This window comes from Pholis gunnellus, assembly GCF_910591455.1.
Source record: "Pholis gunnellus genome assembly, chromosome: 24".
Lineage (NCBI taxonomy): Eukaryota > Metazoa > Chordata > Actinopteri > Perciformes > Pholidae > Pholis > Pholis gunnellus.
In genome coordinates, this window is record NC_136551.1 from 6,924,098 (window position 1) to 6,937,890 (window position 13,793).

Below are 13,793 nucleotides of genomic sequence, written 5' to 3' on the forward strand. Positions count from 1 at the left end.
CCACCAGACTCCATGTTGTCTTCAACGAGCACAGCGGCTTTCAGGAGCCTGCAAACAGAGGAGATGCAGCATGCAACTGGGAGTGCCACCTCAAACAGTGCTTCCTAGATGGACTGTTGCCATCTGAAACCACTCTTGTGATTGGTGGAAAGGCAATCACTTTTCTTGTTGACTCAGGAGCAACTCACTCAGTAGTTACAGAAAAGGATGTTCCAAATCCAAAACTTAGAGGTCACTATGTTTATTCTCTGGGAGCTTCAGGACTAAGATTTACTGTCCTTATGACACGTGTTCGTCATGATGACATAGCTCTACTCATTAGAACTAAACATGCATTTTGGTCCTCGCAATGTTGTCCTGTAAATCTGCTAGGGAGAGATATTATGTTGAGCCTAGGCATTGGCCCCTAAAGTTGTTCACAATCCAACTAACAATTTGTCAATGACACAGTACAGTCCAAATGCTCACACATGTGAACTTTATGTCTCCAGTACACGTACATTGCACCACACACGTGTCCCATGGCCCTGACTCTGATTATGAAAATATCTTTTATCAGTGGCTGAATGATCCTCTCCAGTGTTCTACTGTTTTGGTCCACAGAGAGAAGTGCTGTTTCAGTGAGATCGACCCCCGCACAACAGCGTGTGTTCCTGGTTGATGATTCCTACCCACACATCTCTCTTTCCAAATCAGCAAATGACCAGTGGAGAAACCTGGGTCCTAAAATGCTCTTCTAATGCTCTCCCAGGAGAAGAGCTCTCTGACCTCATGGAGACTACGCAGACACCCTCAGAGACCAGCAACACTGGACTTTGGTTGGAATGTACAAAATACAAACCAGTTTTATTTGGTTTTTACAAAAAAAAGAAGATTCAAAGTTACAAAAAAAAGAATATAAAAAGAAAAGAAAAGAAAAGGCAAAGTTTCAAATCACCAAATAATCCTCGTCAAAAAGACTCGCTAGAAACATCTGAATAAACACCAAAAGCCCTGATTGTTTGTAGTCTCCTCCTGTTTCTACCTGAAAAGGAACATGCAAATCATGACTACTGGTGGTGCCCCCTATTGAGCGTTTTAACAATAGTTTTACAAATGTGGTTGAACATTATCATGAAACAAATCAAATTTCCAGTCGATGGGACTTCTGTTGTGAGGGGCGTGGCTTTTCAGAAATCGCATTTTGGGACGTTAATTACAGCGCCACCATGTGGCCGATCGGAGTCATATGTCTTGAGAAGCACATGAACATCATTTCCAGTTATTGTTCCAAGTTTAATTTTTCTACCTCATTCCAGCTCACGGGAGTTTGAGCTGAAGCGGCAGACAACAAATATGAACCCTAACAAAAATAATCAGTAGAATTTCAAAAGGTCGTCGGGCCCTAAATAAGAGTAAATCTGTAGTTATATGAGGCCCAACGTATTTATATGTGAGAATGTGACAGACTTTAGTCTTTTAAATGTCTTCTGGTGTTTGGTACACTAAATAAAATCCAGGTGGAGGTGGTGGAGCAGTCGCCAGTCTCTGGATGCTCTCTGGATCATCAGGACTCAGCTGACAGAGATCACTCCCACCTGATGAGAGAAGAAGAAGACAAGAGAAGAGATGAATCAGTGTTTACAGAGACTCCCTTCATCAGCCGTCAGTCAGTGACAGCACATCCAGTAGAAAGAGCAGCTTCCTCTCAGCTCTCATGTTAACCTACACTGAGCTCCAAGCTCACACACCTGCACACACTTTGGGCCTCCAGTCTGTTGACTCTGCAGGTTTCACTGAAATAAAGTGCTGACAGTCCTGAACGCATCATGACTGCAGACCCAGAGAGGTGTTCACTGCTCACTGTAAAGATGGATTTAACCCTGTTATGCTGCGTTCACAACAATTGCCAAGCAGACTTTTCACGCAACGCGATTACATACAAAGTAAATGCAAAGTCGCTAATAGACGTAAATTTGAGCCAATGAGGCGACAGACGCGATGCAAATTTAAATATTTCCAATGGAGTAAGAAATAAACGTGAGGCTGTGTCGTTAAAGCCTTTCAGCGTTGAGATTCTCCTCCTTCATCACTGACGTCCTGACGTTGTTGAATCACAAATGGAGGATAAACATATCGTATCCGTCTGTGTTCAAACAATAACCACGCTGACCTATTTACACCTAGATGATGGAGCAGCTACAATGTTAGCATAGCCTAGCATTTATTGATCCAAACTCAAATCCGAAAACAACCATTTTAACAGTTGTTAGCTTGTCATCTTGTGGACAGACCTGACAAAGCATGAATTCAGACTTTTTATAAATCAACATCATTATATAGTTATTTCAGCATCCTTTGAATGTTTGTTGAACTTAAATCACAGCTGAATCTGTTTATTTTGGGTTCATACAGCTGTAGTAAACCAGCCGACGAGTGTCTGGATAGATACAGTGAATACAGCCTCCAGATGATGTTATGAACCAGACGTGATGGAGTTTGGTTTCACATATCTGGGACTTCCTCAACTTGTACAAAGCAGCACTAGTGGTTATTTCAGCCATGATTGATGATTGGCTACATGTATGCTGGTTCTATGAAGTGAGAGCCAGTGATGTGCAGGCTTCAGTCAGACTGATCTCAGAGCTGTGACAAAGATGAACTGATCAATAGTTTGATGAATGAGGACCACTGTCTCTAAACATGTGATGATGCCATCAGCTGTTAACAAGCTTCACTTCCTGTAGACGTGAACAACAACACATCGACTCAAACACAATCACAACAAGCTTCTGATTCATCTGATTATCTGACCTCTCTCTCTCTCTCTCTCTCTCTCTCTCGTCCAATCCTGAAGCCTGTGGATCTGTGTTTGGTACAATACTGCTGAAACCAGCATGGACTGACTCCAACCCTTTACTGACCCCAGAGTCTCCAGTCGACAATGTGGACTCTCCAGAAAACCACTCAGCAGCTTCTCTCCTGAATCCTCCAGGTTGTTTAAACTCAGATCCATTTCTGTCAGATGGGAGGGGTTTGACTTCAGAGCTGAGCCCAGAGAAGAACAGCCTTCCTCTGTGATCTGACAGTGTGACAGACTGCAAACACACAAAACAACACACAGAGTTTCTTATATCGATTTGGTTTCATCTTCTTTTGTAAACAGACATTTTGTGAAAATCATGTCACTGTAAAGAAATCTAAAAATCATTATTACAGTGAAATAAGTTATTCCAGTGTAGTAGATTGCTCAAACAAACTAAAAGCACAACGTTTAACCCATAAGCCTCTCTAACTACAAGGTCTATTTGAATAATTGTGATGGTTTAATAACACTAACACTTGTGAGATTTGTTGAGATGTGTAAATATCATTGTATATGTTACTGGTTAATGCTGAATGAAGATGGCACACAGCTCAAATTGAAAATGTTCAGGTTCGCCTGGAAAAAAAATCACTTTTGTCTTTGAAATAATGCAGCAGTAAGCCTAAAGCTCTCCACAATCATAGCACAACATGTCAGAAGTCTCCACAAAAAGGTTTTACTTTGATAAAGTGAAGCAGGCCAAGTTGATAGAGGTTGGAGTACACAGAGTTCACACCAGGTCAAGCCAAAATTCAGAATTTTCAGAATTTTGCCTATGATTGGTTGATTTACACATGTGACACGTCTTAGAATGTGGAAATGAGTTTAGAATGCAGTGGGTCGGTCAGTCAGGTGATTGACATACTTTTTCGCCACTAAAACTCCAAAAGAGTTGCGCAACAGACCGAGCGTCGAAATGATTCGCTGAAAAGTAAAAGGAGGACCATCTCGTCATAAATGCACACATTATCTCTATTTTACTTTCAAAAGAGAGAGGGACAGGGTCCATATGTTGCGAATGGATTTAAGTGGATTTACAGAGTTTTTCTCCCAGAAAGCCAGCTCAAAGTTTAATGCGTTTAAAATGTTTTGCTCTGTGGTTGGTTGTTCTTGTGTGGGTTCTACTGTGTAACGTTTGAATGGTTTAAAGGAGAGAAATATGGAAGATGTGACGGGCGGCCAGAAGCAAAATCAGAAGAAGACGAGTTGGGAAGGAGACGGTGGTTAATCAAAGAACCCTCTGTTATGACTTGTCTGAGGTACACAGTGTAACTTGTCTAGGTGAGAGTTCAGAGGAGGAGGACATCTCCACAGGGGGGAGACTTAGGGTAGAATAGAGGTATAAATAATAAACAGTGCTATTGTGGAGTTAGTTGACTCCGGACAGCTCGGTTTACTTGTATACTTTGTGATGCAAATAAATCTGTGTGAATTGAAGAAAATCCAATCTCTCTTGTGTTCTGTGGGTGTTCGTTACTGAGTTCCTAACAGTGAGATCCTGTGGTGTCTCACCTCGAGTCAGATAGAGAACAGTTACTGAGCCAGCTGTTAGCTAAAGTCAAAGAAGCAGCTCATCAACGAGGAAAAAAAACACAAGAGTAATCTTGTTGTGTCTCTTTGAGTGACATTTCGTAGGTAAAGTTCAGGGGGGCCCCTGACACTTTGGGCCCCTGGTCCTGTGCCCAGTAGGCCTGTTCAGTAATCCATCCAACAGCAGGATGAAGCCAGACAAGTTGTACATTTCATGATTGTAGAGGATGACATGCAGACAACGAGGCAGCTGATGTGAAGTGGAACATATTACCAGAAAATGTATCACTTTATGGATCTATACATAGATAAATCAAAAAGAGTTATTGATGAAACATGAAGGTGCTGCACTAGTAGCAGACAGTGAACCCACCTCAGAGTCTCCAGTCGACAATGTGGACTCTCCAGAAAACCACTCAGCAGCTTCACTCCTGAATCCTTCAGGTTGTTTCCACTCAGATTTAGTTTTCTCAGATGGGAGGGGTTTGACTTCAGAGCTGAGCCCAGAGAAGAACAGCCTCCCTTTGTGATCTCACAGAGTGACAGACTACAAACACACAAAACAACACACAGAGTTTCTTATATCGATACACAATGAATAATAATAACTGAACACAACTTTTCCTTGAGATTCAAATGAGCTCCAACAAGCGCGCCAACATTATGGTCCTATCACACTGACTATCTAATCCAGGGTACTATTATTGTGTCAAAACGGCGAATTTCGCCGAAAAGCGACAAAGTTCTTGAAATAAAAAAATTATGCATTTCCCCTCGCGCCCCACCTGCAATACCGCTGCGCCCCACTAGAGGGGCGCGCCCCACAGTTTGAGAACCACTGTGTTAAAGTAACGTATGTCAACGTAGAAAGTAAGGGCTAAACAGGGCTACATATGAATGCATGGGAGTTTGAACTCACAGGACAGTATAGCTGTATCATCAGCTAACCAGGCCTCTCTGCACCTTAGTCACAGTCATTCTCTTAAATGTGTCGATTGTAGACCCTCTCCAATTCACCTCCCATGCAACAGGGGTATGATGTGAAGACCCTGAACTACAATAAAATTGAGAAGGTGGGCTACAAGTTGTTCCAGTGTAGTAGATCGCTCTAACAAACTAAAAGCACGACTTAAACCATCCTGGTTCCCTGAAAGCAGGTGGGCCAAAGGATGTTCATGTTGGTTGGACAAGACATCCAACACTTTGATCCCGAGCAGGATAGTGGCCAGTTCACCATTCAGTTTACACCATTATTTCCAAACACATATTAGCAGAGACACTAGTAGACATTGTTATCCCACAGTAACATGTTGTTAACACCACCATGAACTTGTATGCAGTAGATCACTTCAGACTTCAGAGCTGAGAGCAGAGAAGAACAGCTGACCTCTGATAAACTGCAGTAACTCAATCTGCATCAAGAAGAAATGATGAAGAGAAACAATCTGTTCATCATCAATCAGATGTGTTCAGCTTTTAAATGTGTAACTCAACTTCACAAGGGTTTCCTGCAGCGTGGTAGCAGACGTGTAAAAGCAGCTTAAGTCAGGAGAATTCATGACTTGTTTCAAATATAATATGAACTTTCAGGACAAACTGATCACAAAGCAAATGTTCAAATGAACCTGGAGCACAACAGTTTCAGACCTGCAAACTTGTCGCTTTTCGGGCGAAATTCGCCGTTTTGAATCAAAATATATCATCCACGTGAATTGTGTAGATCCGTAGAGGTTTTTTTTTGGGGGGGGGGGGGGGGTCAACCGGCCAGCCAGCGTTTCTCAGATTGGAGTGAGATGAGGAGAAAAGGTGATGTCATGATCTTCACAATAAAACATCTTTGATGTGATGTGTCGAGTCTTGGCCAATCAGCGTTAAGATGTCTACAGCGTCTTTCTCTCCGTTAAAGTTTAAGTTACGTTATGTTCCGTTACAGTTCAGACTTGCTGAGTTAAATTAACGTCCACTGCATGCAGAACTCTGTGGACTGTTAACGTTCATCATTATCGTGATTTAGGAGGAAACAACGTAACGTGATGAAACATGAAGCCCCCCCAAGTTCCGGTTCAGTTCACGCGGTCATTCGTTAACGTTAAACCGGAACACCGGCGGATCTGGTTGCAGGTTGTTTGTTTTAACTCAAAGTAGAATGAGGATGATTTCGTGGTGGTCATAACTTTTATGACCACGATGATGAGGCCCAGATACTGATGAGATGATGAGGTCAAAGAGCTTCAGGAAGAGGAGGCTGTTTGTGTAGCGCAGCTTGACGCAGGGCTGAGATGTGAAGGAGCTGGGCCTGGATAAAGGTGGAGCTGGGTCTGGATAAAGGTGGAGCTGGGCCTGGATAAAGGTGGAGCTGGGCCTGGATAAAGGTGGAGGTCTAAACAGATGTGAGTACAGCTTCCTGCTGTCACAGTATTTTAAATACATTGATAAGGCAGGGTATGCTAAATGTAGCCTCTGCTCCAAGGAGATAAAGTACAGCAACAAGGGCTCACATGCCCTCTCATCACACTGCAGACACTGTTCACTGTGATGACCACAGCCAGAGTAGATTATCATTTTAATTTAAATAATATAACTGGATTGAATGCATATTAATCGCAAATAGAAGATTGGCCACAATCCTAACAGCTCTATAGTAACAGTAGAAGTTAATATGAAGCCATACAGTAACAGGGTTCAATGAAAACTAATCACTTTATTTGTACAGGCGATGGTTCTCGCTACTCTTGCTGTCTTTGTTTTTGTTTGACTAAAACTTTTAGACAGGATTTTGTCTAAATAAAGGTTAATAATAATAATATTGATTGAAAAAAACTAGCCAGCTGTTCAACGAGAGCTGAAATACTGAAATACTGATTAATCACTGAATAATAAATTATTATTTAGCTTAAAGTAAATATTGTCGTATCACTTAATTTTATTCTCAGATTACAGAATGTGACATGTTAAAGCTCATATTTAAAATGAAATTCATGCCCCCCCCCCCCCGACAGGGTTTCGGGCTCGTCATCTTTTTCACCTCTTATGAGTTTGCAGGTATGCAGGTTGATGAAAGATGTGAAATGGATGATGCTTTATAGAACTTTGAGACATCTGTTACAAAATGTATTGAGTATTGATCCAGATTCTTCAGAGCGGATCAGAAATTTTGTTTTTTTTAAAAAGCTAAATGTTTTGAAAAAAAGTTAATATCAGAAATGTTTTTATTTAAAAACAACTTTAAGTTATTTTCCTAAAACTTACCAGAAAATGTATCACTTTATGGATCTATACGTAGATAAATCAAATAGAGTTATTGATGAAACATGAAGGTGCTGCACTGGCAGCAAACAGTGAACCCACCTCAGAGTCTTCAGTCTACAATGTGGACTCTTCAGAAAACCTCTCAGCAGCTTCACTCCTGAATCCTTCAGGTTGTTTCTACTCAGATCCAGTTCTCTCAGATGGGAGGGGTTTGACTTCAGAGCTGAGCCCAGAGAAGAACAGCCTTCCTTTGTGATCTCACACCATGACAGACTGCAAACACACAAAACAACACACAGTTTCTTATATCGATACACAATGAATCATTATTTTCATCATAAACATGAGTGGCTTTCATTTTGGTTTCATCTTCTTTTGTAAACAGACATTTTGTGAAAATCCTGTCACTGTAAAGACATTTAAAATCATTGATCAGAATTGATCCAGATTCTTCAGAGCGGATCAGAAAATAAAATATTATTATTAATAAAATATATTGAAAAATACCAAATGCTCTGAAAAAGTCAGCATCAGAAATGTTTAAAAAAAATGTCTTTAGCAGTTATTTTCCTAAAGATAAAAAAAGGTTTGGTTCAATTAAACTCTTTTTTTAAAATGAGGAACATTGAGTCTCAAGTATAGTATACATCAGTGGTCGCCAACCCGTCGATCGCGAACGACCGATCGATCTCGGAGACTTTCCCTGTCGCTCTCCAAAATAAAATTAAAATGAATTCAGAAACACATTGGGCCTCTTTCTCGAACATTTACTGAAGTGTCTTCTGAAATGTTTTCTTACGGACTTTGGAAGACAAAATCTCCGCCTGATTCATGAACGCCTGAAAATGGGTTCTTACACAGCCGAAGTGTTCTCAGCTGTGCTCCCCCGAATGAGGATTCTTAAATTGAATGCGCATTCTCATGCACCTGGATTTGCATACAGAAACGCCCCGCCAGTACCTTATAAGGGCATGCAACTGAAGAGACGCGTGTACAATCGACAGACTCCACAGGCAACGCGAAAGCAACTTCAGACTGATGAAAATCATGTCAAAGCGAGCACCGGTCGAGTAAACTGAGACCTAACTTCACCGGTGCAGATACTGTTGCAGAATGTAGGGCCAAATCCCAATGTCCCCCCTAAACCCTCAAACCCTGAATCCTCAAGGACTTACTGACGTCACCTGGTAAGTGGTTGAGTGTGAGAGGCTGTGAGGGCTTGAGATGGTGTAAATAGGAATGGGACAACACTTTGCTGCAACATATCACGTGTATCATGAAAATGACAAAAAATATGATTTATAATTGAGTGTATTTATTTTATACTTTGAGGCCCCCAATGCCCCCCCCCCCCCCCTAAAAGCTCGAGTTAATTTTGTTACATTTATTTACACGACGGCATGTCATGTCATGTCTGTCTCTACATGGTCGCGCGTTTACAATTCTTCTGCTCTCTGCAGTTCCGCCCCGATCCGCGCACACACACACACAGACACGTGCGCGCACACTCCCACCAGCGGATGTGGTGAAGATGCCACAGACGCTCCCCTGCGAGCAGCCCCCCCCCCCCCCCCCAAAGCTGTAAACCTAGGGAAAGACTGAATCCTATTCCTGCCCATTGATACAGAGGAGGTTGCAGCCAAATTCCAGAAAGCATTTGCTTTGCCAGGTGGAGTGGACATGGAGATGGTTGATATGCAAAATGACATTGCTGAAAGCCAGGTCAAGGGACAGTGACTTTTGGGGACTTGTCAGCAGAGATAAGTTTCCTCTCCTCAGCGCATGCGCACTAAAAGTGAGTGCCTACTTTGGATCAACTTACCTCTGTGAAATGGCATTTTCACAGTTGAAAATCACCAAATCAAAGTACAGGATCCGGCTTACTGACAGACACCTCACAGACTGCCTCAGACTGTCTGTCTGTGCTTATGAGCTGAACTACAAGGCACTCACAGACAGTGTTCAGTCACAGCCATCACACTGACTTGAGTCACATGACTTCTGCATTGTGATGGGACACAGAGCTGAACTGCACTTACATTAGTTGCACTGACTGTTGTGTTGTAACTTCAGTTGATAAATACAACAGTCAATATTGGTAGTTCATCCAGCCTGCTCATTGCAAATGTGTTTTTTCTTGTTCATATTGTGTGCGGTTAACAAATTATTTCCTTTTTATGTTGCACTGAAATTAAGTAATTTAGTGTGTTCTTGGTCACATCAATTTGAAAGCTGGACCAAAGTGTTTGATTTCATTCAATTACAATTAGGCCAAATAAAAAGCCTCAAGTTGTAAGTACAGTCTGTTTCTCTCAAATCCTCAATAGATAGATCTTGCCTGTTACCAATAAGGCAGAGGTCAGGGATCTTGGGCTTAAAAAGGTTGGTGAACACTGGTATACATAGTATATTTATCAAGTATAGTATACAAAGTATATTTATCAAGTATAGTATCGTATATTCAAGTAACTTTTTGTCTCTTTGTGGTCTTTTTGTGTCTCTTTGTAGTTGTGTAGTGGGCGTGGTCTGTGCTCAGCTGCAGGAAGAGATCTGTGGGAGTGGTTCAGGGGAACAGTGCCCGGGTTAATTGGCACAGCTGTAACCGATTGCTAATTATCCCTCATTCCTCTACAGCAGTAGCAGACTGGAGCTCTGGTGGCCAGTGAGACACAGAGAGGAAGAGGAACACCAGCCCACGAGAGTCAGACTGATTGATGCACACTGGCTCCGAGGAGCTGGGCGGCAGGAGAGAGTGCACGGCAGTGTGAAGTTTTGTTTAATTAAGTTTGTAAATAAAATAAGTTTGAGTAAACCTTAGCTGCTGAAGATGGTATGGTGTGTTGAGGACCCGCGAGTAGCAAGGAGTTGGCTACACTGGTGCCTGAACCACTCCCACAGATCTCTCCCCTGCAGCCAAGCACAGACCACGCCCACTACCACAGTAGTCTGTTTGTGTCTTTTTGAGTGACATTTCGTAGGTGAAGGTCAGCGGCGCCCCTGACACTTTGGGCCTGTGCCCGGTAGGCCTGTTCAGTAATCCATCCAACAGCAGGATGAAGCCAGACAAGTTGTACATTTCATGATTGTAGAGGATGACATGCAGACAACGAGGCAGCTGATGTGAAGTGGAACATATTACCAGAAAATGTATCACTTTATGGATCTATACGTAGATAAATCAAATAGAGTTATTGATGAAACATGAAGGTGCTGCACTAGCAGCAGACAGTGAACCCACCTCAGAGTCTCCAGTCTACAATGTGGACTCTCCAGAAAACCACTCAGCAGCTTCACTCCTGAATCCTTCAGGTTGTTTCTATTCAGATTCAGTACTCTCAGATGGGAGGGGTTTGACTTCAGAGCTGAGTCCAGAGAAGAACAGCTTTCCTCTGTGATCTCACAGCCTAACAGACTACAAACACACAAAACAACACACAGAGTTTCTTATATCGATACACAATGAATCATTATTTTCATCATAAACATGAGTGGCTTTCATTTTGGTTTCATCTTCTTTTGTAAACAGACATTGTGTGAAAATCCCGTCACTGTAAAGACATTTAAAATCATTGATCAGTATTGATCCAGATTCTTCAGAGTGGATCAGAAAATAAAATATTAATATTAATAAAATATATTGAAAAATACCAAATGCTCTGAAAAAGTCAGTTAGCAGTTATTTTCCTAAAAATTCTAAAAAGGTTTGGTTCTTTAAGTGTGATTCAATTAAACTATTTGTTAATGATGAACATTGAGTCTCAAGTATAGTATATAAAGTATTTTTATCAAGTATAGTAAATTCAAGTCTTTTTGTGTCTCTTTGTGTCTTTTATTGTCTCTTTGTAGTCTTTTTGTGTCTCTTTGTAGTTGTGTAGTGGGCGTGGTCTGTGCTCAGCTGCAGGGAAGAGATCTGTGGGAGTGGTTCAGGGGAACAGTGCCCGGGTTAATTGGCACAGCTGTAACCGGTTGCTAATTATCCCTCATTCCTCTTCAGCAGTAGCAGACTGGAGCTCTGGTGGCCGAAAACCTGACAGAAACCGGCGTCATCGGTGTGCGACGAGACCAGAGAAAGACAGTTTGTTGGATAATTTGTGGATTACGAACAGACTGTACCGTGAATGCAGATATCATGGGTGATAGTTCAGATGGCGAGAGTGATAACATGGCATGGCAAGAAGCTACCGGAAATAAGAGAAAAGGGAGCGGCAGTTCAGGCCGCTCCGGAATTGATTCTGGCGAGGAGAGTAAAAAAGTGAAGGCTAATAGATCAAGTGTGAGGAAGGAGGATGACACAACTGAATGGAAAGTTGAGATTGCGTTTAAGAATGAAGGGGCCCATTGTCACCCGTTAAAACTGACAAAGGCAATACAGAAGGAAATAGGACAGATTAAGTTTGCCACGTTTTTAAGCAACAGGCGACTTTTGATCTTTGCTACAGATCAAAGGCAAAGAGAGGAGATCCTCACAGCTGAAACTTTGAATGGAGAAAGGATCAACAGTCATATTCCAGGGAGCGTTTCAAAGCTGAGAGGTGTTATACAGGATGTGCCATTGTCAGTGTCCATAGATAAGATAATACATGAAGTGAAAGGAGGAAAAGTGGTGAAAGCTTTGAGACTTAAAATAAATCGAAATGGAATGAAAACTGATAGCCTGTCAGTGCTGCTTGAATTTGAAAAGATCTTGCCTCGGAAAATAAAAATAGGATATATAAGCTATGATGTAAAAGAATTTATTCCAGCTCCTTTAAGATGCTTCAAATGTCAAAGAATGGGACACACTGCAGGGCAATGTAAGGGCAAGCAGAGATATGCAAGATGTGGAGGTGAGCATGAGTATGGGAAATGTGGTCAAAATGAAAAAATTAAATGTAACTGTGGTGGTGAACACAGCGCTGCTTTTGGAGGATGTCCAGTTCAAATGCAAGCAAAGGAAGTGCAGAAATATAAAATACTCCACCAAGTGTCTTATGCGGAAGCAGCAAAAAAAGTGAAGGAAAAGGATAAAGTTACATCCAGGGAAACCCTCCTGAATGATATAAGAGAATCTGGGAATAGACAACCTCTTGTGGACCTTTCCTAAATCAGAGTCAGAGTTAAATCCATGCATAAAAGAGATAAATGAGGACACGTTAATTGTAGATCAAATCTGTTTTGTGGCCTTCATCTGCAAAACTATGAATTTGGCAATTCAACAAAAGAGAAAAAGTGATAGAATAAAGACAATTGTAGAGGCAGCCATAGAGATACTGGGGATTAAAGAAGTTAAGGCTGATCTGATTCATAAAATGTTGAACCCTCCCAACTATGATGGACAGGCTCAGGCCTCCTAATGGTGTTGCATATCCTACAATGGAATGCCAGAAGTCTAATTGTAAATGGGCAAGAATTCAAGAAGGTTGTAGCTGATCTGAAAGTTACACCAGATGTAATTTGCATTCAAGAATCTTTGTTAAAACCACAATTGGACTTTGTCATTTCAGGATACAGCTCTGTCAGATGTGATAGAATTGGAAAACAAGGTGCAGGGTGTGTAACATTTATTAAGGATACCTTAGCATATAGAAAGATTAATGTTCCAGAACAGTATGAATGTATTATGATAGAAGTATATAGTCTCAGGGGAGATATCAAATTAGTGAACTTTTATAATCCTTGTAAAAAGCTATCTTTGCAAATGTTTCACGAAATATTGGAAAAAGAAATTTGCTCAAAAGAATGCTCATAATACATTATGGGGAAGTGAGGTCACTGATACCAATGGAGGGGTAGTGGAAGAATTTTAAGAATCTTACCTTAGTCTCAGGAAATATGAGTCATTTGTGTGAATGGAATACAATGAATGAATCTAACATAGGGAGTGATCCCTATCCTATATGGTGTTCTTTAAATTGTAGTATATTGAATCAGAAGGGTAATATAGTAGAAAGATGGTGTTTGCCTAAAGCTAACTGGGGAAAATTTAAAGAATGTTGTATGAAGTCATGTGAAGAAATGTCGATTGAGGGTGATGTGGACAGCTGTTCGAGAGTAGTGACCGCTATGATTATTGGTGCTGCATCAATATACATTCCAAAGAGTAAGGTGAATGGGAAAAAGAAAATGGTTCCATGGTGGAATGATGAATGTAAAAATGCCATTAAAGAAAGAAATCGTGCCTTCAGAAAGG

General features: G+C 41.3%; 1 protein-coding gene across 8 annotated transcripts in view; it reads right to left on the minus strand.

Annotated features, from left to right (window-relative positions):
- Positions 1 to 820: 820 nt before the first annotated feature.
- Positions 821 to 13,793, minus strand: part of LOC306715139 (uncharacterized protein) — a 72,597-nt gene continuing 59,624 nt past the window's right edge. For 7 of the 8 annotated variants that reach the window (XM_079185384.1, XM_079185385.1, XM_079185388.1 and 4 more), the window contains 5 exons: positions 10,863 to 11,036; positions 7,724 to 7,897; positions 4,749 to 4,922; positions 2,904 to 3,077; positions 821 to 1,577 (listed from right to left, as the gene is read on the minus strand). In XM_079185384.1, coding sequence (XP_079041510.1) covers positions 1,568 to 1,577; positions 2,904 to 3,077; positions 4,749 to 4,922; positions 7,724 to 7,897; positions 10,863 to 11,036 — 706 coding nt within the window. In that variant the 3' untranslated portion in view covers positions 821 to 1,567. The remainder of the gene's footprint in view (positions 1,578 to 2,903; positions 3,078 to 4,748; positions 4,923 to 7,723; positions 7,898 to 10,862; positions 11,037 to 13,793) is intronic. The other variant, XM_079185386.1, reaches the window with a different exon arrangement.